At 40.9% G+C, this 27,885-nt stretch overlaps 1 protein-coding gene across 1 annotated transcript in view; it reads right to left on the reverse strand.

The window, feature by feature from the left end:
- baiap2l1b (BAR/IMD domain containing adaptor protein 2 like 1b) overlaps positions 1–27,885 on the reverse strand; it is a 30,917-nt gene that overhangs the window by 1,307 nt on the left and 1,725 nt on the right. The window contains exons 2-12 of the mRNA XM_037089929.1: positions 26,559–26,634; positions 26,336–26,422; positions 19,033–19,094; positions 17,482–17,553; positions 15,977–16,111; positions 10,200–10,352; positions 9,739–9,894; positions 9,135–9,243; positions 7,880–8,096; positions 5,558–5,620; positions 4,400–4,628 (exon numbers count right to left, since the gene is read on the reverse strand). Coding sequence (XP_036945824.1) covers positions 4,400–4,628; positions 5,558–5,620; positions 7,880–8,096; positions 9,135–9,243; positions 9,739–9,894; positions 10,200–10,352; positions 15,977–16,111; positions 17,482–17,553; positions 19,033–19,094; positions 26,336–26,422; positions 26,559–26,634 — 1,359 coding nt within the window. The remainder of the gene's footprint in view (positions 1–4,399; positions 4,629–5,557; positions 5,621–7,879; positions 8,097–9,134; positions 9,244–9,738; positions 9,895–10,199; positions 10,353–15,976; positions 16,112–17,481; positions 17,554–19,032; positions 19,095–26,335; positions 26,423–26,558; positions 26,635–27,885) is intronic.

Below are 27,885 nucleotides of genomic sequence, written 5' to 3' on the forward strand. Positions count from 1 at the left end.
TAAAATAAAGCAAAAAGCATAGAAGCTGAAAACACGAGGGACTAAAACATAAAAGTATAAAGGCTAAAAGCACAAGGGACTAAAGGGTAAAATATGAGAGATTAAAACAGTAAAAGAAAAAATAAATAAATAGATATTATATTATAGATATTAATAGATTCTGTACAATTTAGATTTAAAAGGAGTATTTTAACTTTTTTTACGCCATAAAATGCATCTTCAAATGAATGACCAAATGAAGAGAGAATCATCCTGATGATATCAGTACTTTTTGGTATTGGTTACACCTTGGACATCACTGGCTTCTAAATAACTCATGCTTTTATTGTGAAGAAATAACAGAAAACTAAACGTGTCATTAACTGAAGTTAGCGGTGCTTTCTTGGTATCAGTTCTTTTATAATACTGCCGGGAGGAGGAGTATTTACAGCCACTCCTTTAACCACAGCTCAAGACAAGCTTGTCATCAGTGTCATCAGACACATCTTCAAGCGGTTAGCTCTGTTATAACGGAAATGCAAATCCCTGGTGCGCTGGGCTGACGTGCTGAGTGAAACCGAGTCAAGCTGAGACAGCACGTGTGTGAGAGAGACAACAGAACAACAAGGGTGAGCAGGAAGAGTGGATAGACGGAGCAGATCTGCCTGCAGGCTAATGAAAAAAATACACAATACACACACACTCAGACAGATCAGCTGAGTTTGTATGTGTAACTGAGGTTTCTCTTTCCTGCTGCAGCTTTCCTCACATTATAACAAATACAATGTAAGACTATTTGAGACTTTTAAAGACCATTTTGAACAGAATTTCACATCCACACCCTGTTATATTATAGTCCAAAAATAACTTCAGTAATAAAACCTACTGCAGATTAATTTTCTGTTCACAGATTTGGTAATGTTCTAAACAAATATTTTCTATATTAAGAGTCACCATTTCTAGCTTCTAAAATGAAAAATATGTGTTGACATAAACAGCAGTAAATCAAAATAATTAATAACTGTTCAGTGCTTAATGTATCTATAGTGAAAGGAGTTGTGAATAACTCAAATACAACCACTGTTTTGTAAACAGAGTGCTGAAGATTGAGCCGTTTGTCTACCTGTAGTACTGCATAGGTTCCACTAGAGGTCAGAAGTGTATAGAGTGACTGATGAGTCTCTGGGACTTTCAGTCTTGGCACAGTCCCTCTGACTGTGACTACTTATTTCCCACAGGGCATAAAGAGTTTAACATCTGTCCTCTTCCTACAGATGTCTGGATTACAAACTGTTTTGCTTGGTTTCACTTTGAGTATCTTCTTCTATCACACTGATACTCAGCTTGGACCGGAGGTCAAAACTGTGCGTTCCTTCAACTTTCTCTGTAGATCTCAATCTCACAGATATCTGTTTCTCCATCCTCTAAATATATTCACTCCTGTGAGTCGTTATCTTTTCCTCGACACAAAGCACCAAAACCAGTGAGGCTGCATTTCTTCTCATGGTGACAGTGCATTCCACAGTAACCCCCGTCCTCTCCTCTCCTCCCTTCCTCTCACCTTCCCTTCTCTGGACCAACAGAAAAAGGCTTTGCTTTATATTACAGATGTTATGCTTTCAGCTTCATGTCCATTTCTGTTTTCGAGCGGCAACAAAATTGTCAACTAATAAAGAGATAAAAAACAAACAATTGGAGGGCTAAACCGAAGCGGCACACATAACACAACAAGAATAAAGTTTGTTAATGTTGCAGCCACAAGTTGCCAACTCACCCAACGCAACCTCAGCCACCCACTCATACACTGAGCTGTACATAAACCGGAGTATTATGGTCTACTGTAGCAGATGAGCACTTTTCCCACACACAAGTCTATTCTGGGATTTGTGTATATGTGTGTGCGTGTTGGTGTTTTAAGCGAAGTTAAGGCGAGGGGTGTGTGTGTGGAATGAATGGAGAAACTTATCTGGAAGTGACTCTTATTTACCCTGGAGATGGCGGGACAGAGAGGTATGCATTGTTTGATTTAGAGGCAAGTGTGCAGAGGTGGAGATAAACAGACAAAAAAATGACGCAGAGAGAAACTGAAAGAATGAAGAGAGAGCAGCAAAGGAGGAAGCCGGGTATCGGGTTCACTCGGAGTGGAATTCCACCATAATGCCTCGCTGGTGGTGGAGGCTGGATGCAGACCGACAGGCCTCACACGCAGACACACACACACACAAAAGCATGGTAGTTGGCTCTAGTACCGTATGTCTGCCCGTCTGCCTAAATGAGTGGTAAATAATGAATACCGTGGAGGCAAGAAAGCGAAAAGTATCTCCATTTGCCATCTGACTATTGAACCCTCTAACTGGGTCAAACATCACAAGCCACCAGAACAGACATGTCGGCTATGTGTGTGTGTGTGTGTGTGCGTGTGTGTGTAACTTCACTGTGTTGGGATTCTGACGTCAGTCTGGGCCTTAACTGAATATAATGAAGATGAAAATGGGCAATAATAAACAAATGTTATGACAAACGTTATGTACAGTGTAATTAACTTAGATAGCTTGAGGACAAAGAGACTTGATTTGACTTGCAAAACAGTGCATTGCTCATATCATCAAACATGTTAATTTCAGTTCATATGGAACTTCAGGGAATCGATGCAACTCCACAGCAGGTTCAGTAGGACTGTGTGAAATGGCCCTAATTAATATTTATCTCAACAGAAGCACTTCATAGAGGCTGGGACTGGACGACAACATTGAGTGTCACAATATTTCTGTCCAAATACACAATATTGATGACCATTTGTACTTCCACAAGACATTAACACAATTATATTTTTGATGAAGTGTGTGAAGTCAGCAATCACAGCAAGAAAATCAGCCTGGTAGGTTCACTTGACATCACTTTACTGTAATGGAGCCTTAAAAACCAGGAAAAGAAATAATAATAAGACAAATGTGTCTTATCACGATATAACGATAACGCAATCTAAGATCATATGTAGTAACAAAATAGAATATCGATACACTGCATTGATCCAGTGTACAGTGTATCAGACTCTGAATGTAGATGTGATGGAGAATAATTGTGTGTGAGACTGTGTCCTACAAGTCCATATTCTCACTTTGGAGTGCGTGTGTGTGCATGTGTTTGTCCGTGTGTGTGATCGTGCAGACAGGGTAGCTGCTTTTGACCCTGACGAACCACAACACATTTACATTCATCCAGCACAGCAGGGGAATGATAAAAGCTTTCGTGGAGGAAAACCACGACTTTGGCTCATGCTTTGCATGGTATGCAAAGGGAGGAATATTTGTAAAGTAATGGCTACAGGCGGGTCGGCATCAGAGATGGTGCCACTGATATTATGTGTTTTATCAATAATTCTATTTTAGCCTCTGTGATGATGGAAATATTAAAAAAAAACACCTGCTGCTAAGACAAAGAGGTTCCTTCTTCATTACATAAGTCGAGGGAGCTCGCCCCTGTCACTGTGTTACTGCTTCTAGCTGGAGAAGGGACTCCAGGAGACTCATTATCAGTTCACCGGGGATTATTAAAACAAAGGCAATCTTCTTTACAGCTGTGGCCTGCTCAGTCTGTGTTCATCCTCTACAACCATGTAAGTATGGAGTGAAACTGACCATAGCCTTTCTAACACGTTTGTAATGTTTACATATCCTATAAAATCAGAGTTTCTGCCTATGTTAATCTAAAGTTGATCTTTATGGTGAAATTTAGACAAAAAACCATCTTCACTCTGGTTTCTATAACTGCTTTTAATTTAATTTCTTTTTGTGTGCTACCTCATCTTGAATAAAGGACTAAAGGCTGAGTATGAAGAAAATAACCTTCAATCAGTATTGACTGTACGTGCGGAAGATGAAAACACCCACACGAACTCTACTCAGTGTGTGCTTCTTCCTCAAATGCATTGTATCACCATAGAGTGTAAAACTGTCCACAAGTCCCAATTATTGATTTTTTTATTGTGTGTCTGAAGACACTGAGAGTGTATCAGAGTGAGGTCAGGTTACCAAGGCAGACATATAAAGCTCATCTGACACCACCCGCCACCACTGTCATCAGAAGTCAAGATAAGGCTGCACAGTTGAGGGTACAGTAGCCATGCTTCTGTAGGTATCAGGTGAGACGCAGCCTCACATTGCCAGTCCCGTCACGACACCAAGGCAGAGCTGTGCCAGCACGGCACAGAGGTCTGGCAGGAGACAGTAGGTCAAATTGTTCTGGGCTGATTAAGTTTCTTAGAACAATCATTTTAAAGGCAGGGCTTAAAGCAACAAGATCTACCTTCCTGTAGAAAGAGATGAGTCACATCCCTTTGGACAGCTTGGGTTGGACGCTTTAGTATTCAATGATCTGGGGATGAGACTTATCAACTACTAGAATCGGTGCACTGACTGACCGTGTTGTGATCAGAGGAGGAGGAGGAGACAGCAGAGGGCGTGGGGGAGTGCTGCTGGTTATTGTTTGTGGTGACGTTGTTGATGGACGGGGTGTTGTTCTTGATGGTGTTGCGCTGGGGGCTGTCGCAGTAGTCCGCTGGGGGGAGCACCATCGTCGCCTCGTCTGTCTCCGTGTCCTGATGGTGGAGGTTTACCACGCTTCTGCTGCGGTACGGGGCAGCAGACACACTGTAAAGGAAGAGGAGGGGAGGCGTTGTCAAAGAAGAGGGGATGGGGTTGCAACAAAAAGACAAACAAAGAGCAGTGGAGGGGAAGAAGGGAAGAGGGGAACAGAAGAAGGAGAGGAAGAAAAAGGCCACCTAATCAAACTAATTACAGAATTTTGCATGAGTCTCCTGGCTACGTGGGGTGTTCGGTTTACTGTTACTGTAAGAATTAGACAAGGTTATTCTTAAAATTGATGTTGGGTTTACAGGCATCACAACTGGGGTTATGGGACACAGACTAGATATGATCTGTCGAGGGTCCTCATGGGGACAAATGGACAAGTGTGTACTTGTGTGTTGTGTCCCCCAGCGCTGGTTAAAGTTTAAACTTTGTTTCCCTGACAGTTTGCTGGCAGCCTCTCTGTGGGAGGTGCAGCACATTAAGATCTAATAAATTAATCCGACAGGGATTAGTCTCTTTGAAGAAGAGGCTGGAGTCAACTCCCTGAACCTTCTCTCCCTCATCAGCAGCAAAATCTATTCATCAGCAGCACACAACATCCTGTTTCCTGATACTTTGCTGAGCTCGTCTGAAAAAGTCCAATATTAGATTCATTTGAATCATAGAGATTTGAGGTTTACTCAATATTCGCGGATGCAAAAAGACAATTTAAAGTCTAAGGTCTATGGAAACAGGGTTTCTGAGACTGAGAGCAGGACGTGACTTCGACAGGAATCAAAGGTTGAGGAATGGGAGAGTCCCCCGTAGGATTAGAAAGGTTATCACTTTAACAGGAGTAACTAGAGGAAACACTGCCAACAATACAGCTGTCTGCAACATGAAACCTGCCGGTGTGTGTGTGTGTGTGTGTGTGTGTGTGTGTGTGTGTGTGTGTGTGTGTGTGTGTGTGTGTGTGTGTGTGTGTGAGCTGCAACATGGAGTCTCCTTACCTGTTGTTATTCACGAGAGGTTCGGAGAGTGCACGGCAGTAAGATGAAGGGAACCAGCCCCTCCTGCAAGACAAAGAGACAGAAGCAGGGTTTGGGATGATTACACCTGTGGTTCTTCCTGCTGCCAGCCTCCCTACCAGCTCCCATTGCGCAGTAATCTGAAAGCTTCTCTACATGATTAGCAAAGAGCTTTGCTGCTCTGCCCTCAACTCACTGACTTACTCCAGCTATTGAACATAAGATAAAAAGAGAAACAAACAGATATACTATCAAAGCACTACTATAGTTCTTTCTATTGTTTCATATACGGTGTGGTACCTATACCATTGGTAACCATGGCAGCAAAAAATAGAATTCAACACAGAAAAGAAAAATGATAGAGTAGAGTAGAGAGATGTCATAAAAGGGTATCATTTTAACTGGATTTTTCCTTCATTTTTATTTTAAATTGTATTTTTCTTACTTTCCAACTTCTCTGTAGAGCAAAGCCAATCAGACTTTTGAATTGATCAAGGGCCTGTGGTCAAGGTTTTACCTCAAACCCGTAGAGCTGACACACACAAGGCTGCTGAATTAATGCTTGGTTTATGAAATGAGTCAATGTCTCAACCAGTCTAGAGATTTATGAGGTTTCTAGTAACCTCAGCATAGGAATCCAAGCAGCTACTTCATTATAGAGTTTAAAAATATAGGGAGACCAACGTCATAAAGCTACGGGAATGATTCATTTAAATTGAAGCCACTTTGCTCAAACAACTTTTCACCTTGATTTGATGAAAAAGGTTTATTTTAGCTTGAAAATTCAATTAAAAGTCAATTCCCATGAGTGAATAAAAAGGTTTAGACTAAGAGTACTAACAAATCTGTGTCACAAGCTCAGACCAAGGACTGTGTGTCATTGTGCTGTTGTTCGTAATCAGTATGTTGCCAGTCAGCCTCTACCTCCATGAATAAATATTGATATTTGTCCTTGGGAATGAGTGTTCCTTCATGTACCTGCGATAAAAAAGACTCCTACTGGAAAATACACCTCACTCAATTACACACATATTAATACTAGCTTTTATTTATTTAATGAAGGTTGTTCCACTGAGAACACACGCTGAGTCCCAGCATGAGTGATACTGCTGGTCACAGAGTAGGTTTACCTTGCTCAATGACTGCTCACTAGTAGCGGGGGTGTTCATTTTCCCCTATGGACTTTTCCTGCACAGGAAAGCAAAGCTCTTACAAGCCCTCTGAGATGATAAGGCAGTGAGGAAGCAGAGAAAGTGACTGTGAGAATATTCTGTGTGATGTCATAATTTGGTCACGTGTTGCTGGGGTTTACTGACCAGTACATCTTCTGCTCATTAAGATTCAAATCTATCTCTATCCTCCTGACTGTCATTCTTCAGTCCATCAATAGTGTGTGTGGATATCTGATTTATACCAGTTGTTGCTTGGCAAAGGGAGAAACCAAGCATCAAAGCCCACCTGGTCACATGATGTGCTCTGATTAACAGCATCATATACACTTTTTAAGCCTTTAGTCATCACTGCTTGCAGTCGAGAGGCAGCGAGACCTAAGTTTTACTTTTGAGCAGCCTTACTTTTGAAAAGCAACTCAGAAATGATTCCCTTCTGCCCTTGATCAGTTTTTTGGGATAAAGTGTACCAGGTAATTTCCCTTGATAGTGATAAAGATCAAACCTGATGACTGATTCGAATTCAAAAACACACTTCCAAGGGCTTCAGATCAAATCCCTGTTTAAAAAGTCAGACATCAGAGACCCGGGGAGAGCTGGCTGGCTTGGTGCTTGCCTGTCGGTGTGGGACAGCAGGTGGTACTCTGAACCTCTCTCTCTGCTTCACTCCAGTCCACTATTGTACATCCCACCCTCAGGCCATGATTTACTTTGATTTCCTTATCAGTGAGTGTATCCAGCTCAGACAGCACTTGGCAAGCCTGGAGCTGTGTGTGTCTGTGTGTGCTCTTACATGGTCAGCATAACAATCAAGTTAGGGACCATCTGAACAGTTAGGACAGTGCAGTCAAACTCTTACCAATCACATGACTGGTGGGCAGACAGGGGAACATGAGAGGAAGGTTTTCAACCATTGATAATGAAGCCCAAGAGGAAGGTGGTGATTATAGTAACATTTCCTGTTAATATTCTTTAAAATATGAAGGTAGCTGTGCTCACATCACAATCAATATATACCTCAGACGTGTGAAGCATCTAATCTTATCTAATGTCTCTATATACAGTACTGAAGGTGCACAAGCTTTCCCTTATTTGTGAAATTACTGACAAATGCAACACATGTGATTCAACTCACTTTCCGTTTTTCTCCAGTTCACCATACATCCACCCATCTCTCTCATCAGGGATGAGCAGGAGGATAACGTCTCCCTCGTCAAAGCTGAGCAGTGTGCTGTTATTACCGGCAGTGTGAGGGAAGATGGTGCGCACACGTGGCCGCTTAACTATGTTGTTGAGGCCCGTGGCGACAGACACAGACCTGGCAAGATTGTTCTCCTCACTGTTCCCGTGGTCTGGAAGGGAGGGAGGAAGAAAGAAAGGTAAGGATGAAGAGTCTCAGCTAGAATACAACAAGTCGAGCAATCAAAAGCCACCCTAACAACTTTGTGAGGCTGTGCCTTCAGATTAGTGGCCCCATCTTATAGTGACAAACACAAAGTAAAGCTGAGGCTAATGTCATTAGGGAGGGATTCTATGCTCAGGATTTTGTTTATAGTGAGAAGTCTTGGACTCTATTTATTTGTGAACAAGGGCAGCTTTTTATGTTGTTAGTGACTCAGAAAATGCTAAAGTCCACAAACATTTTTGTCTTAGAGCTGCCGGTACAAGATTTTATATTTTTGAATGAAAGCTGTGATTTTGGGGTTGTCTGAAGAATGATTTTGCTCATTGCACAAAACAGGAAGATTCATTGGTTAGAAGTCTTTTTTTATGTTAGTGATTCAGAATATGCTGAAGTTGTATGAATTTACTACATGTATGCTACTACAGCCACACTTTACTTTTCCTGTTGGTTCTTTGAAAAGCTGGATGGTTGCTGCCAAATGTAACCTTGCAGTTGACTTGCCACATTTCTTTCATTTGTTTGATTAATTAAATATATTGGAAGTAAATTAAGTATGGATCATTGCTTTGAAAGTACCAAGTAATCACAGGGTGGGAAAAAAAGTAGGAAGTGATTAGCAAACTCAGATTTAATTATAATTATTATCATTTTAAATCATGCATGGAAATGTACACTACTAGTCAGAAGCTGTCAGAAGTGACCATATTTGGACAAGAAGTCTGGACAAACTGTCAATCATTTGCAATAAACATTTACTAAATACAACAATTTCATCCTGGAATACATTTCTGCAGCAGCACAGAAAAAGAAGCTACCCAAACCAAATGAAGCAGATGCTGTTGTTCGAAGCAGGATAATATCCATTCATATTTAACGAAGGAACAGGCAGTTCTGCTCCCTGTCTTGGAAAGCACAAGCTTAAAGCCACAATGGCACACAGGGAGGTGCCACATGAAAACCAATGCCGCAGTGCCTGCCATGATACCTGTGCTGTTGCTGGTTACACTGGAAGTGTTGTTCTCCGGAGTGAACATGTTAGCCAGGGGACTGGTCTGAGCCTGGGTCTGAGGCGGGGCCGGGGGAGCAGACATGTTCTGCCATAAGAAACATTAATGTTAATGTTAGCATGGTAGCAATTGTATCATGTGCTTCTTTTTCAATGTTTATGATAAGTATATTACACTGAATCACTACACAGCACAGTAGTAGCAGCCTCATCACAAGTTAAATAAATAAATCTTTTAAGCATACATCCGGAGCCATGAATTTAAAATCTAAAATACTGTGAGGTGTTAATGGAGGTTCTCAGTCACTCTACTTACTATAGAATTGCAGTAGTTATGACATGAAATTTAATGAACACATGATTAAGCCTAAATAAATATGAGGTATTTGAGGTATTTATATACACACCACATCTTAAAAGGACATTCTGTCTTCATTAACACACATACAGTACCTATACACCAAGGTGCTCAGAAATCTAATCACACCATCTCTACTGTAAGGGGAAAGTGTGGTGGTTTCATTAGGTTTATATCATGAGTCAATCTTGAGAAATATTTCTCCCTTTATCCCTCCCATCATACCACACTGTGCCGTGATGGTGAGGGAGAGGGCAGAGGTGTGATGGGGACAGCCGTGCGCAGTCCCTCGATCATAGTAAGGACACTCTCAGGCATGTCGGTGGCATCGTTGCACTGGTCCTGCCAGCTGCCCAGCTTTGCTGTTAGAATGTCTTTGGCCTGTACAGCAGGCACGGACAGGAGGAAAGATATTAAAAGAAAACATGAGTAATCTGAGAAAAACACTGCACACAAAGATTTTCATCACTATGGTAACACAATGCATGTAGAGTCCTGAGATTGTGGGTTTTGGAATAAATTGCTCTGGCTGGTGTTTTGAATAGATTTAAAATTGCTGAGGGTTTTCTCCAGTAAGATTCACGCTTTTCACCACCACAGAGACATGGCCAGCGAAGTGTTACGCCAAGGGCAGGCAAAATGTGCTGCCTGATTGGAAGAAAAAGAGGAGCAGGAGTGTTCTGTACCTTGTCGTGAAAGGAAGCGAACTGGTAAGAGAACATGCAGTGTTTGTCCACCAGGAAACAGAAGCGTCTCTTCTCCTCCAGCAGAGCCTCTTTACAGCCGTCTGCGATGAACAACTGCATGTCCATCTGACGGCTCGTCAACGTTTCCAGGCACTGGCAACAAACATATATAGAATAATATGATAACGAGTAATACATGAAATACACTGGTTTGTTTTTTGTTATCCACTGTCTTACAAACAACCATCTCCAATCGATCATGTCTTATCTTCTCTGCCACATGCTTTGCAGCCATCTAGTCCCTTTCACTGTCCATCTGGACACAAAACCCGACAAAGGCAAACAATATGAAAGGAGCAGGGTTTCTCCTCCTCCTTTCTGAATACCCTAATCTTTCTCTTGCAGCAGAAAGGTATCATTAGACTAAAGCTGAATGTATTGACAGGTTGCATTCAGTGTTTAGTTAAAGGACATAGCAACAGGAGGAAAGAAGGGTGCACAGCATCTTATCTACACAGACAGCCTGGGATTATAAAAGGTCAGAAGACTGCTGTAGAGACATTAGACTAGTGTGTGTCCTTGTGAACATGTGTGATGAACACTGACATACTCATCCAACTTATTTTACCATCTTCATCATCTTGGTTTATTTGTTATAATTTTTTTTTTTTGTAAACAGTAAAGCTTCATACAGATCCCTTTAAAGTTCCTCTTGTAAATTCATTTTATGTCTTACAAAGCCTTTGTATAATTTCCTCACCAAATGGAACATTTTATATCAAAAAAACATTCACACACATGCTTTCTCAAAAAGAACAATACACAATTGAGTAAAAAACAACAACACGTGACATCCATGTAATCATCCTCCTCCAACTGGCTGGAAGAGGCACACCTGTAACGGCTGTTAATGCGATGGCACACGCCCTCTCTATTGAGCTCTCCTCTGATAAAGCCTAAACCTGCTCGCAGCTTTATTTACCAGAGGGCTGAGGTGGGTTGGGTTCAATTCATTTATGCTTAAGAAAAGTTCAGATTCTCATCTCCCACATTCAACCGAATTAACAAGGAGTAAAAAAGACTATTAAAATGCTTACTTTCCCTATTAATTACTTAACCTAAGTGTTTGTATAAACTGCTCCTTGGGGTGTAAAACACTAAATGTGCCTCCAGAACTCACACAGAGAAAACAGTGCTGGATAATTAATACCATAAAAGAGGATTATAAATCACACTAATTAAGTGATGATAACAAGGGGTGATGAAGATATTAATTATTGTTATGGACAGATCAGAGATTCCCCAAGGTCATTATTTGAACAGAGATTTCCAAAGATCTAGGTCACAGGTCATCAGAAGCTACTGGGTGCACCTGTGATGTTCTCCCTCAGCTGGCTGCAATCAGTCAGCTGGGAGTTTAAATGAGGCGGTTGCATGTGTCAGGGAGGCGACGCCATCAGTTGGGTCTCTGTGTTTTCTGTTTGGGGTGAAAATCTGGTTTGTGTGTTTGAAATGTATTTCTTTTGGCCAGTTTCAATACTTTTTGTTTCCCCCCGATCGGTGACTCCCACTTGACCTTTGGTTTTTCGGTCAACTGTATTATGTTGGTCATTAGTGGGTGGCTGTGGGTTTTACTTCCACTGCAGCTTTGAGATACCAAAGGACCAGTTTACTTTGACCCTTTTGTGATTTGTGCAGTGCTTTGTTCATTTCCCACCCTGCGACCCCTGTCCATCAGGTTTTGTTTTCTGGGGAAAGGCAACTATCTCTTAAACATCTGTATTGATAAATATCTAGACTTTTGATTTTCCAATCTATGTTGAAACTAACACAAGGTATTTTTTTTCTGGAGGGGGGGTGTTCTCAGCGAGTGCAAAGCATAAAATGACACGAACTGTGTGCACCTGTGTGTGCTTTAACATTCAGCAGGGGTGATATCATCATTGTTCAAACAGTGCTTTCCGTCTGCATGACTGAATAAGAATTTCTCTCTCTAACCCCAGGAAGGCCATTTGAGTTGATGGTATCTCACTCAATACACGTTTTTAGGATAACAACTTCACCTTTGTGGCTATGCAGATGCAAATGTATGATGCAAACATGAACAGCTACATGAACAACAGCATAAATGGCACTCTTTTTCCTGCTAGGGCAGGGCTCCTGTCTATCTCCAGAGTTTAACAGAAGTCCATTGGCTGGGGGGCTTTTTCCTATCGTGCCCCCCCCCCCGATAACCTCACTGCTGACATTAGACAATCTGACTCTATTAAGGCCTTTAAATTCAAACTAATTTCTTTTAATTGGTCTTGATTGCTCAGCATTCGCACGTTACTATTACCTTTTTAAAGTTGGTCGATCTCAGTGTGAATAAATCTCTTAAGCTTTGTATTTAGAGTTCATGTCTGTCATGTCGCCAAGACAATGACAGTCTGCAAACTTTTCATAAACATTGCATTTCTCTAAATTCTGTTTTTGTTTTTCATTTCCCTCAAGCTGCAAACTATATCTCTTTCTCCTCTTCTCCACTTGCTCTTGGTGCCTCACATATATGACGGATGTGGACCGTCATATCTTTAGGGTCCTCCATGGATCATGGATCACTTCTGTCCTCTTCCAGGTCACCATGGAGAACAGGACGGCTAGTGTACCACATGGCAATGTCCTGGCCTGTTCATCCTCCTGGACATCCACATTTTTCACAAATATTTCATATAATCTACTTGTCTCAGATATTTTGTCACTGAGATCGGTATACTCTGATCAGATTTTGTTGTTCTATTATGTACATGTGACATCCATTGCATAAACGTCCATCCTGGTAGAGAGAGAGAGAGAGATCCTTACTCTGAGTTTTTTGGGGATCTTTTCCTTACTTGAACCGACCTGACAGATGATTTATTCACGGTACAGATCGTGAAGCCCACTGAGGCAAAGTGATTTTGGGTTAGAATAAGGAAACTGACTTGACCTGTTGTTCTGGATCAGAGGTTCATTCCCCACCAGATATATCTCATGATTCAGTTATTCATCTTACAGCATTTGTCATTTTATAGTTGTTTTTATTTAGGTGCTAGGAGGACACCATTGGCTATTATCACCCTGTTAATGATTTTTTTTTTTTTTAGCTTATCCTGCACCATAAAGCACTTTGTAGTCTGAGTGCCACAATTAATCATTAATCATCTTTCTGACTTAAAATAATGATTGTGATATCACTGCAGATGACAGTTTACAGGTATGTGTGATAAATCACTGGCACAGATGCTATAAATATCCATGGGACGCTTTGACACTGCTAGAGTACCTACTGATGCAACATTATCTATTAAACTGCACTGGCTTTGCCGCTTCTTCTCACTGACAGGTCTACTGAGTGGTGGCACAAGTATCAACGTGCAATTGGATGCATGAGGTCATTTCAACAGCCATTTATGGTGAACAGTGTGGGTGACGAAGAGGCTTGTGCATGTGCGTCCAGTTCCACAATGACTAAATTATTCTAATGGAAAATGCAAATGTCAGTATTTTTGCGTACACACAGTTGTAGTTGTGAGTTTTGTGCATCCAAATTTGTATTCATCACATACATCAACTGAGCTAATTGATTCTATATTATTGGGTTTTGTTTTGGCATGAAATACTGCAGCGATTAATGCCAGTAACAATAATTTGAATGGAACAGAATAAAGGAAAGAACAGAGAAAAAGAAAAACAGAGTAAGCAGCTTTCCAGAACTGTAGCGGTGGGCGGTGTAATTTCTTCAACAAGTGGATCAGGGAAAAAAAGGGGGAGTGTGAAATGCCACACACACACGCACACGCACACGCGCGCGCGCACACACACACACGTCATCTCACATCTGTAAACTGCGGCAAGCTTGTTGCTATGGACAACCTATGTTTATCCTGAGAACTATGGGTAAGAAAGAGCACAGAAGAGATTGATACAATGCATCTGAATATACAGTATATCACCCTTTACCTCCTTGACATGTCAAAGCCTAAATACATATCTCAATCTTTGTTGTTCTTGTGTGCAGAGAAGAAAACTAGCACTGGAGAGTCTTTTTAATGTAGTGTCTGACAGTTCTGACAGATCTTTCAATTTCTTTTTCTTCTCTAAAATCTTGTCTCTGTTCTCTGGCGGATTGCTCCCTGGCTTTGAAGAATCTTTGGTGTCTGGTGAATCATATGCTGCTGTAAAATCCTGCTCCTAAGCCCCAACACCCTGTCTTGTCTGTTAGCCGACCCATCTCTGTCTGTCAGGTGTCTAAATCCTAATACCTGGCCTTAAATCAGATAAGTGAGCACAGCAGTGAGCAATCGCACTGACTCACTGTTTGCTGGGAAGGAAAGAAGAAACAGACAAAGGTAGTGGTTGGATAGAGATTGAGTGAGGAAAAAAAGGGAGGAGAAAAGACTAAAAAAAAGAATGAAAGATAAATGACAGAAGGAAGGGATTCTGTAAGGAAGCCACCAGGAAAGAGTATTTTCACAATCTTGCTCATTAAGTATCTTTCACTAACAAGCCACTGTAACATCTTAATTTCACCTTACACGTATTTATGTAAAAATGAATTTGCCACTTTGTTACAATAAAGTATTTTTTCTTGGTAATAAAATATCAAGTGTATGAAAACTGTTATAGCTGCATTAAACCTATATTAGTAATGTTATTCCTTGTGTTTTTTCTTGTTAATGGTTGTCTCTCTCACTTTATCTTTGTCAGGCTTAGGATAGGTAGGGTGGACTGTGTTGACAGTATACACATTGACAGAGGCACGCACACACACACGCCAACATGCTGCCTGACTCGATCGATGGTAGGAAGCTTATGTAAGATCTGAGGCTGCTGTGCTGCTTTGAGATTAATCTCTGCAATTTTCACCCTGGAGACTTGCTGTTAGCAGGGTGTGGTGGCACCATGTAATGACAACTTACACTGACTGTAATGATGACTTAACAGTCCACAGTTACTAATATGGTACACTCAGTTAACCCATCTGTAAACAAAATCAAAGGCATTTATTTTGTAAAGGGGACACTGAAGACACCTTATGACAAGGTGAAAAGCAAAAAGACACAAAAGACCAAAGGTTTAATTAACTGAGCACTTCCAACAATTAAACAAGGCAGTCTAAGGTGTTCAACATTACTATATCCTTTTGCCAATTTGGCAATAAACAAACATGTCTCAAGGGTCCAGGTCAAATAATACTTTTTGTTTTGTTTGATATGAAAGCAAAATGTTGCTATAAATAAGAATGTCCACTTCACATATGTGTCTCTAAGGTTATCAAGATATCTGTTTTATGATCAGATGACTGGCAGTCATTAAATTTAGGAGGGGTGTAGCACTTAGTCTATACTGATAACTGCCCAGACTTTATAGTAGTTATCCAAAGCATCTCTGGTCAGTATTATCACTCTTCCTTATTTGCTTGTTTTGTACATGTGTTCACTTTACTTGTTGAGCATACAGGTGGAGGAAGAGGTTTGTATGCGGGTGTAAAAGAAGCAAACACACATACATCTTCTCCTGCATGACTGCACAGAGCAGACACTTCACACACTGTCCCCACCTTTTGTTACACTGGCTTTGACATGATGCATCTCAGGTGTCAGGGTTTGGAAATGACTGTGTGTGTGTCGGTGTAATTATGTCTATGCACATATGAACACGCCTGTGTGTGTGTGTGTGTGTGTGTGTATGTCAAGGAAAGAGAATCCATGTGACACATGATGTGTCACATGTCTGTGTGTCTCTGTCCAGCTTACCTCGCTTTCTTTGTTCTCATACTTGTTGGCGTTCTTGCCTTGGCTCTTTCTCCTCAGCTTCTTCAGGTCTGCCTGAGACTTCTCCAGAGAATCCTGCTTCATCTTGTGCTCCATCTGGTACCTCTTAAACGTGGCCTGGAGCAGAGGAGAGTCTGGTTTAAATACCGCTCCTTTTCAAAATAGCTGTCTAACCCACATATAACCTCTATACATATTCACACTTCGGCTTGAAATATAAACTTTCTGTACATATCAAAAACTGTCCTGTTCAAACTCATGTATGACATGAGAACAAATATAGAACAAACCCTTTCTGAATCACGTTATTCATTTCTCCATCAAGGTGTTTTCAGCTAGTCTGTTTGTTGGCTTGATGGTTTGAAAGCAGGATTACACAAAAAACTCATGCACAGATGGATGGAGGCTGGTTCTCTGACCCCATTACTTTTGGTTTGGATGTGGATAAAGGGATGGATCCAGGACATTTTTCCCCCTCACTTTCTTTACATTTGCATGTTGTTCAACATTTCTCAAGGAATAATGCATGAATATTTATAAAAAGCATCAGATGCATTTAGGTGGCTGGTATGTGTGAGTAGAATTTGATTTGGACCCTAATAAAAAATCTGGATGAAGTGAATTTGAATTTGCTGCTTTTGAGTTACAGATAGGAAACTGGATGAGGCTGGACTGAATTAAAGGGGACTGCTGGCAGAGGCCTGCAATCTACTGAGTGGAATTCTTTTTCTTTTACATCTATTTGATATGATGCTATCTTAGTCTTAATTTGATTCCATTTGCCATTTGTTGAATATTCAAATTTGATATTGGACTTAAATAACTACTATAATGACAGTGAGTAGTATAATTATTATTGGAACTTCATGCAAAATGATACATATTTCCAGCTATCTCTGTGCAGTTGTGCATACATTTGCACCTGTAACACACCAAGACTATCAGTCAAAGCATTAACAATATGCTTGGTCGACCACTTTGGCTTGTGTTGCTGTGTTGTGTTGCAGCAATAACTCCTATTAGGACATAAATTAAATGTCATGGCTGCAGTCATGGTGACAGAAAATTACAGAATTGCTGCACAGGACTCAGTCATGGTTCAGGTGTTTGAGTAAAAATGAAACCCTCACATCAATGAGAAAGTTTTCCATCCATCTACCTGTTCATCCTCTTCATGATCACAACTATGAATAAACAAAAATCTTTTTATAGACATGTTTTATGTGTGCTTTCCAAAAAGCCACAGAGCCAGCAATAAGAATCAAGTCAACAACAAATCAATGATGAAAACAATCACATAAAAAAACATACTTTTTAAATGGCAGTGTGTGTGTGTGTGTGTGTGTGTGTGTGTGTGTGTGTGTGTGTGTGTGTGTGTGTGTGTGTGTGTGTGTGTGTGTGTGTGTGTGTGTGTGTGTGTGTGTGTTCCATAATGAATGACTCAGACACAAAAAACAAACATGCGCACACACACAGAAACTACTCACTGTCATGTATTTGACATCCATGTCGGTCTTTCTCTCCAGCTCGGCTATTATCTCCCTGTGGAACCTTTTAAACTTCAGGTGAGGAGGAGGAGGAGGGAGCAGAGAGAAGAGGGGAAAAAGACACACAGATAATTATTAATTGGATGGGAGGATGGAGTGCAACAGTTTGTCAGCTTTGCTGTCAGCGGCAAACAGGGAAAATACTGTAAGCCTCAAAGAGAGAAATGGAGAGTGTATCGGTGTGTGTGTGAGGGGGTGAGAGCCAAGTCCGAGGTTGCGCTTATGAATGAGTCAGAAACAAAGCGTGGGAATGCCCACAGACTTCTCTCCCTTTCTCTGCAGCTCCCTCTCATTAGTGTGAGGGTGTTGAAGCAATCCCATCACCAAAGTCTTGTTGAGACGCAGTGGCGTGCCCACACGAGGCGGATCAGTGAATTGGAAGACCCCATTACTGAACACACTGAGATGACCACAGAGACCTCGTTGAACACATGATGCAGAGCTTCATCCAAGTCTGCAAAGGGGTTTTCTTACATTATTTTCTCTAACCTGGACGGATGCTGTGACTCACCAACAGGAGTCCATTTACAAGTCTACCCACTCACTGACGCTGATGGCAACAATGTCTCTAGGGAGCGCCTCGCAACTTTTCGACCCCAAAGAACAACTTTAACAACTTGTGTTCAAAGTCTGGCATTATTTATTTCCTAAGCACAAAGCTTGTGCAACATTCAAAGAAAACAATCTTGTATAAATGTGTGAAGATCTCGTTCTAAGTAGAGGTCTCAGTAAACAATGTAAATACAACCAATTGTTTGGATGGAGTGCTGGAACAGTTGAACAATCAATGACAATCAGTGATCAGTTAATAGCTTTTAGTATTTTCTCAAATTCCAAACATCTTTTTGCTCCCATGTGAGGTTTTGCTTCAGCTTGTTTTGACAAAGCAATCAACTGGCTTCGTAAACTTTTAGAGAGTATTTTTCCTTAATTTCTAAAATTTCATAGAATAAAAAAATATCAAATTAACTGGAAAAATAATCAAGAATTGTATTCATAATTAAAAATAATCCTTATTGACAGTATTACTGTGGTGTAAGCATGCTAACAGCCTAAATAAGGCTGTACTTTCTCAATGCACCAAACTTCAACAGCTCCAGCTGGTGCTATGCCAGGGCATGTTGAGACCTGCCCCCTGTTTTCAGCCAGGAAATAAACCAACAGGTGCTTCAACAGCATAAACCTGTTGTTTCCCTTCCTCATTCAACCTCTTCGTACTGCCTGCTCATGGTTCTGCTTTAGTTGATGTAGGTGAGGAGGGAGAATAGAAGGCAGTAAATATCTGTTAAGGGTGGGTGGAGAGGGGAGAAAGCTACTGGCTGACTGTGTGAACCACTAAATGGTGCTTAGTGAATAGTGGCTTTGCTTACACTTGTCTGGAATGAGCAACAGGTTCAGAGAGTGACACTGTCTGAAATTTGGTGAGGCAACATAGTTAAGGAACATTTTCTGGAAGCATGTACGCACTTACAAAAATACATCTGCACTCACATTTTCTTCCAGCTCAAGATGAACCTTCCTGTGGACCTCGGAGATTTCCATCAGCACTACACCTGCCACACAAATAGAACAAGAAAGGGAGACAGACAAATGTTCACGTTAATGTCAGTATCATGAAGAAAGACAGGCCAACAGTAATCTAATTTTCTGGTCTTGTTAGCTTTTTCTTCCAGTCCTTTGTTATCTAGAAATGCTGTGCAACACAGTGACAGCAGTGCACACTGACAATGAGCACAATGCGTTACACCTATACATATACCGTAAATGGAAGAATGTGTCACTGAAGAATTATGCGTGTCATTTGCAATTTGAAAAACCTTCAAATGTCACCCACTACAAAAGGGTTTCCTTCGCCGGGATGAAAGTAGAATAAATACATGTACCAGGACCTGAAAAACTGGACCACCTACTGCTCGGCTAATCAAAAAGAGCTCAGATGGCAGGCAGCCACAAATTACAACCTCCTGTCTTTGCATGTTGCTAACAAAAGCAATCAAATTAGGATTATGGAGAGAAATCATTTTGTGGAAAATTGTAATTAAATTTTGCATTGACCTCCCCAAAACAACACAGAGCAATGTCAGTGATTTAAAAAGTTGTCATAAAAATCATCAGAAATCATAATCACAGTACTTTGTGCATTTTGAAGCATTTTTAACAAAACAAACAAATACAACTTTGCAGCCCCAAGAAATGACTTTGACACGTCATTACACCAGTTCTTAAGGTAGAAATTTAATCATTATACCAAACTCTTCAAGTTCACTAATTTAACAATAAAAACACTTCAGTGCCATTGCTATGCAGTACCTCTGAACCAGATGGCCAACATGCTGACTTGTGTCTTCTTGTCTGTGGCCTGAATAAAGCCGCTCACCGATTCAAAGGGCCTTTTAATATTTGTTATATTGTAGAATGAGCAAAACTGCAGCAGCTGAACTGTGGCGACAACTACTAACAAAAACAATACCAAACAAAAATTGGTTTGTTCGGTTTAAACTCTTTTATACCAATTATCGATAATTTGTAAGATGTCCTTTCAGAGACATGCTTAGTGTAAACTGCGATTGAAGACCGTCTGTCTACCACAAGATCAAGTGCTTTGGATGAACAAGCAGGAAGCAAATCATCAGAATGGAAACTTTATTCCTCATGTTATGACTTCTCCCACACAGAGCTTTTCCCACAGGCATTTATTTTCCGTGTACAGTGAGTAAATGTCATGAAAAAAACATTCTTCAGTAGCCAACAAGTACAGCTGCACTGCACACAGGGGTGTTAATAGTGATGCAACCCTGAGACACTTTTTAAAGACAGATTTTCCTCCAAACAGATACAGTGGCTTCTGCTTCAGAGCACAGGAACAGTTAATTTGTCTGTAACAAATGGAGGACCTGTGCCATCACAGAGGGGAGGCGTTGGCTCGGTGAATAAACAACACTTGAGTCATTCAAAATTTCCATGTTTGTTGAGATTTATAGAGGCTATGGACTTAATACTGAAACAAATGTGACTAGAAGCCATCTGCATGTACACACAAATTTGTTTTCAAGAGAGATTAATAAAGGGATCCACTGTCCTTGTGCCTCAATAGCAATTGTCTTCAAATTAATAAATCAATGTCTGAAATTACATAATTCCAACACAGTGTTGCCCCCAGTGGAAAAAAACACCTGTTTCCTTTATTCAACAATGCTGACGTGTTAAAATGTACTGTGCAAATCCCTGACAGACATTACGATGTCTGTCTGATGCATCACCATGACCTATGCATTCATCAGTATGTAAACAGGGCCCTTCCCCACGCTGTCTTTCTACACCTCGTCTGCCCCACCTTGCCTTACAGCAAGACTGGCTCTTTCACTGAGTGCAGTTCAAACAGCTCGGCAGATAAAGGCCAAGAGATCAACCCAGTAAATCTGCCCTTTGACAGAGCAGGAGAAAAGAAACTGTGGGGGGTTGGGGGCAACAGCTGGGAAAGGAAGGGAGGAGAGTGTGTGTTAATTGAGGGAGGAATAGGTGTATTGGTAGTATTGGATAAAAGGTATGAAGAGTGTGTTTGAGTGTTGGATAAGGGCAGAAAAAACAGAGGGAGAAAAAAAGACAGCAGAGGCACAAGGTGGCAAAGGACACTGGGTTACAAGTAAAGCATGCTAACCGCATAAGAATGAATACACAGCTGACCTCAAAGTCCCCTTATCTTACATTAAGAAGGTAAACTTAAAAATGTCTACAGGTGTGGTATAGAGTCAGATACCTGACGGACTGGTTTATTTGTAAGACGCAAATGATGTGAGTCATCAACATATCACAATATCTGAATGATTCAAATCAATGTGTCATTGAAGGTCTTAGTTACACTGACATCACAGGAATTCACAGTCTCTCACTGGCAGTTCATGCTCATTTGTTTATTGTTGTCACAGTCAGGACAAAACGTTGCCAGGCAACAGGTGAGCAAGGTGCGAGGGCAAAAGTGTGTTGTGATGTGGATTATGGCAGAAGCAATTCACCGCCATGAGCTAACAAAACTAAACTGAGATAAAAAAAAAAAAAAACACACAATACAGACTGGCTGCCTACAGCCCTGTTTACCCAGGATGTAAATGGCTCTTGAGTCATGGTTGGACACACGGTGCTTTGTGGAGGACTTTTACATTCACCATTACAGGGCTGATAGCTGTTGCACAAACACAAAAGGTAGCATCTGACAATTCAGCAGGCCTGACTGAGAGGTTAAGTACCTGAGGTGTAACCTTTCTCTCGAATGTTAGGAGTGGAGGAGCCACAAAGTACGTAAATGTAAAACTGCAACAAGCTTTAGGATTACAGAACATCATCAAAAACTGAAGTCAACTAGGACGTGGTACCAAAATGTCACTATTAAGGTCCTTTCTTTCACTGCAGCTGAGTTAACATAGCACAACACCTAGAGAAAATGCATGCTTGTCCTTAGGGCATTGTAGTTCATGTCACAATGTCTGTATGTGCCATCTGAACAAAACCACTTAGTGATTTATATCAGTTGTTCTTTGTACAGTTTCAGAAAGCTTATGAACCAATGGAGCAGTGAGTGGTAGTTGCCGGGGGCAGTGTAGCAGTGTATCTTATGGTTCAAAGTGACACACAGCCACAAAACAAGAGAAAGAAGTCTGAAAAATGGCTGAAGTTTTTGAGGTTATGTGAGTTGGTGAGAAACATCTATATGATGTTACTTCACCCATTACAGAGATAAACAGTTACTACAGAACAGCTAGAAGAGGTCGGATGGTGGCGGAGGAAAAGTGGAAGTCCATGCAAGACCGAGCTGATTCTAGCCGGGCCCACTAATGGTTGTGTTGCTTAAGATTGATGCCAATGTTAAGGACGCACGGGAAGCATTTGGCCTTTGATGGTTCTATCGTTTGAAACGAACATATGTATTTTTGTATGTAGAGGGAGCATAACTTAGCCTTGAATCCAATGTGCAGTGGGATGTCACATGTCTTGTGTAGATACGGTTTATCAAAGACACTATCAAAACAACACCGTACACAACAAAAGAGAAAAACAGAGACTCAGCCTTGTCATTATAAATGCATTGTATGAACAATGACAGCTTGATTGCAAAAATGATCAAGCTCCATTCTCGAGCCATGACCTATGAGGTTACCATGGAGGAGAGAAAAAGTAAAATATAAAGAAAAGAAAAGTGAAACAAACAGTGCTAAATGTTGACAATAAATAAATACATAGAAGCAACTTCCTTCTCTGAGCTGATTTTGAAAACAACATTTTGCCGGCAGCATGCAAAGCGGCCCACAGTTCCTCCACTGTTTTTGACTGTGGGCAAAATAATCCTGGCATCTGAGCAAGCCACCTGACACACCATGCAAACATGCTTGGATTATGTAAAGTGGGCCTGATGCCATTTGAACAGGCCAGGACCATCAAAGGATGGCTTGTGTATTTCTGTGTGTGTGTGTGTGTGTGTGTGTGTGTGTGTGTGTGTGTGTGTGTGTGTGTGTGTGTGTGTGTGTGTTTGTTTGTTTGTTTGTTTGTTTGTTTCTGTGTGTGGGTCTGTGAAGCGTCTGCAAAGCCCTCGCTGCTGTAACAGGACAAGATTGGATGACTTTCAATTCCCTGCTGACAACAAAATGCTGCATGGTCATGGCATTTTACAGGCTGTTAAATACTCTTCAGAATTTTTGGGCAACAGTTGCAGGGTGCTTGTCAATTTTTTCCTTGAAGAACCAACAACATATTTTAAAGTTCCAGCATCATCAACACTTCGTTTCAACTCAAATACAAGATTGAAGACCCAAAACTCCTGGTCTCTACACAACCTGGTTCTACAGATCTTGATTCATGCTCCATGTCTGACCAGAGAAGGAGACAAGTCAGATACCTGAGTGCTTGAATGAAACAACTGTTGACATTTGAACTCTGGTAGAGGAGGAGGAGGAGGAGGAGTGGGGGGGGGGACTGAAGACATTAAAGGAAGAAGGTAGGAGGACGAGGTGCACCGGTCCTCCAGTGCCTCTCCAGAGTATCTGGTTTCTGGTTGGCTACGCGTCACTGAAGCTCAGGTTTCTGACAGGCAGCTCCACTACGTCCACTAGCAGCTCAGACTTTTGTGTTCTTTGTAAAACAACTCAATTTCCTAGAGAAATAGAGGAGTTTATATTGTAGTGGACAGCGGACAACAGAGGGACATCCTGGCTGGTTATTATGATGTGCACTACAGACTCCTGGTTTATCAGATTAGACTACTGTTTGGAGTGCCTTTTTAATCACCCCCTGCTCTACATTATCCACCATAATGACTCAGACTAAACTGATCTGTCATGAGACCAGAGTGCCTCTCCCTGTCTCTGTCTGTCCCTCTCATACAGGGATTAGTGGGTGCTGGACCGTGTCCAGAGGTTAGGGGTAAGTGTGACTCAGCCTGGACATCATGGACTCAGCCTGGACACCCCTACATTAAGCTCTTTTTTAATTCTAATGTTTACATCATCCCTCAGACTTATCATTTCTAGGATTAAAATGGGAATTTATGTTTTATTTTGAAAAATAAAATGGCTAATAATTAGTTGAATTACTGTTACAGACAGAGATATAAATCAGAAGGTTGTTTGTGTCCCTCCCCTCATTTCCTCCTCACTTCCTATGACTGGAAGGATTTTCCAAGCTGTACTCCATTCACTGTATACAGCTATAAAAACAAGAAGGAAGCAACAACAACAGCTACAACATTAAATACAGATGGGCTTTCTTTACACAATTTGGATTTTTGGTGGGTGAGATTCCTACAGTGCCAATCCATTGTCTTTTCTATCCAAAACAGATAGAAAGGTCTCATGACATGCCAGTCTGTTTTTCAGAGACTGAAAGCCAGCGTGCATCATATGCACACTGAATATATTTTACAACCTACAGATGACAAACTGAAGTGTTTGTGCCTTGTGATTATGTTCAGCATTTATAATAAAAATGTGTGGGAAGATCACAGATGACTTTAACTGTCAACAGAAATGATTTTTGTTTTCATGCATCATTATGAAGTAATTGCTGATTGCACAGTGAAAAGGCAAAAGAATAATGACACCACCTGAGCCTTACATTGTTTCCCATTAAACCTCACTTTCACTTCACCGTTTCATCTGCCAGACAGGAAAAATCTCCCAGGAAAATCAAGGCATGGCAATCCAGTAAGGTTGACAGCCTGGCATCATTGCTATCTGCTCTCACAGCTCCATAATAGAATAAATGAATGAATAAACTCATGTTTTTTCCTGTGTTGTTGAGAGTTGCTACTCTGAGGAAGAAGTAAAGCAATCCAGTTGTCTTTGTGACAGCTGCACCAATAACAATACCACATGCAAACAAATATATTTACATCAACAACTTTATTTATTAACGGGAAAAACCACCCAAATCAGTTCTTATCACCCTTAGATTTAGGCAAAGCTGGCTGTTAAACACAGAAGAGGATTAAAAAGTTCATGGCTGAAACGACCATCAGAACTTCTCTTTTCTGCAGCATTACTCACTCCTCAGTTGTCTGTATTTTACTATGTCAACTGTTAAAAACTCAAGTCCTTGCAACAGAGACAATGGCTATGTTCAACATGCTGAACAGATGGGACAGACGGAGGGATAGAAAGCTGAGATGTGGATTTATAATCATAGCATTTGCACAATTGAATTCACAGCCAATGTCTCATTTTTTTGGGCGGGGTAATGCTTTCAGTGTGTCAGAAAATTGACACCAGAACAACATGAGGCACATCCCATTGTGCTGCTGAATTTAATTAGCAGTTTTGCTGCTAATCAGCAGGGGAGCTGAGAGACATACAGCAGTTAAATCAAAGTGTGCCACTAGTGACATGAGTTAGCATGCCAGACATCTTTGGACTGCAAATGAGCTTGTGGGAGCTGAAGCCTAGGGAGTTCACAAGAAACAAACAGCGAACCAAAAAAAACCCCCTACGCCACAGTGTGTTTCAAGTTTACAATACACACACAGTAGTGTATCCATCACAGGCATCATGCTGGCATTAATAAAAGTATAGCTGCAGCTGTGTTCAAGGAAAAATGCTTCCTGGCTTGTGTGATAACAATAACGAGAAAATCTTACAGTACAAACTTTCACTTATAAAAAGAAAAAGAGCAATTTGCTCAGAATTCAACAGCAATGCCTTTAACTGAAGACCCATGCTATGATCACAGTAAGTTTGTTTTCATATTATTGCATTTCACATGTTAAGGCTTCGCTTACATTCCCCATTCTCTATGAGATATCTGATTCTTTATGAGACTCACTACTGATTCATCCACCCAGAAACAAAGACAGTCTAAATCAGGTTTGGCCACCAAGACTTTCAGAAATGGACTTACTTTCATGATTAGCCCTAGATGGCAATTTTCAGACCAGTGACTGAGGGAGTATTTCTGTTACCTAGCTTCAAATTACATTCATCACCATTTATCACATTGATCTTTTGCTACAGCTTGTGAGGCACTGCTCTGGAAATAAAATTTAAAATGTGAACAAGACTCATATCAAATGGAGAAAAAGAAATGTCTGAATGATAAGATGATACACAGGGTGAGGAGGAAATTATTCAGAAATCAAATGTTTATGCAAGACAAATTCGGCATAAATACACCGCTGGGAACCCCCCGACAATGCTTCTGAGACCCAGCTGAGATAAACAACTATTTTGGGAAAGCAAGAACTATCTGCACTGTCTGCAGATCTGCCCCAGTTCATCCCAGTAGAGCCAGAGGACAGGGAAACATGGAAACTTACCTAATTCTCTGGAGACGGGAGACACTGCAGCACTCTCCCCAATCTTAGACATTGCATCAAAATATAACTTTCCCGCCAAGGTCATTGCTGGAGAAATGATAAAATGATTGTTAATGTTCGTCAGGATCCCTAATACCTGTTGGTAAACCTTCTGGTTAGGTGCATTTGTTTTCTAAGCACAAAATGACCCCGAATGTTTATTACTGATGTAAAAAATGCTCACCAGCCGCAGATTTTTCGTAGTTCTTGCCCAGGTTGACCAGATTCCTCAGTCCTGGGTTGAACTGTTCCATTACGCTCTGGGCGGAGACACAAGCAGAGACAGTTAGTCATGATGTCAATCGAGCTTTCCATAGTTATATGGATGAAACACTGCTGAATCAACAAGTGGATGACTGTCCACCTGACTGAGTTACTTCAGATGTATTCAAGGAGGGGAAGCTTGAAATTCACACAGTCATGTTAAACCACGCTGACTATACATTAACATGGGCTATAAACTATGACCTTTAGACCTGCATGCTGCACAGGCAGTCTTACATGTTACATGGAAGATGACACAGACTCAAGAATGAATGAAAAGAAAAGTGGGATTCTCATTCTTAGCATACCTTAACATTCCCTAATCAGTGTCTTATCTCTGTGATTATGCAAATTACTGAGCTATTCTTTGCGATGACTATGAGAGGATGAGGTCTTATCTTGGATTCACACTCTAGCCCAGAACACATGAAATAATACAACTTTGGTAAACGATTCTTAAAGCAACACAATGCAACTTCCTGGAGAAAAACAGCTGATTGTTGAGTCTCACCACTGATCGTTAAGTACTGATACTTGAGGTGAGTATTTTCTCCATTAAAAAATGGACATGTCACTCACGAAAACACTTAAAAACTGCTCAAAGGTAAAAATGTAGTCGTTCAGAACAAATATAAGCCAGTTTTCCAGAAGAAATCAATGTTAAAATCTCAGTCGGTGCTCATTAGGTTTGTGTTGATGTCCAATCTTACCTGCCAAACCAAAGCATCTATCTATGACTGAGACTCAACAACTCAACTGCCCTTCTTCAGGAAGGTACAAACTGTTGCTTTACGTAATGCATAAACTTAACCCTATGGCAAACAATGATTCATGAGCCCAGCAGTGATCACAAACTCCTCATTCAGACCTTTAATCTGTGACATATAAGCCACAGAACTTTGATCCTCCAATTCAGATGTCATCAAACATATGAAGAATGAGCATCAAGATCATTAGCATCAAGAAATCTGAAGACATCACAGCCACTCATGTAAACACATTGTATTATGTGAGCCTTGTGTTGTGGCTGATTATAGCTGTGAGCCAGAGGTGACGGCTGCCGAGGAGCTTGCTGTATAATCTTACCACACAACACACACAGCCAGCTAAATTATTAAACCTGGAGTCTTTTTCCTGCATTTCATCACACCAAGGAGCTGTGGGGGCTGTCCCGAGAGGAGGGTAGCGGATAAAAGCTGTTCAGAAAGTCTAAATGGTTGCAAGAACAAGCATTTTGTCTACTTTAT

The sequence above is a fragment of the Acanthopagrus latus genome, chromosome 23 (genome assembly GCF_904848185.1).
Source record: "Acanthopagrus latus isolate v.2019 chromosome 23, fAcaLat1.1, whole genome shotgun sequence".
Taxonomy (NCBI): domain Eukaryota; kingdom Metazoa; phylum Chordata; class Actinopteri; order Spariformes; family Sparidae; genus Acanthopagrus; species Acanthopagrus latus.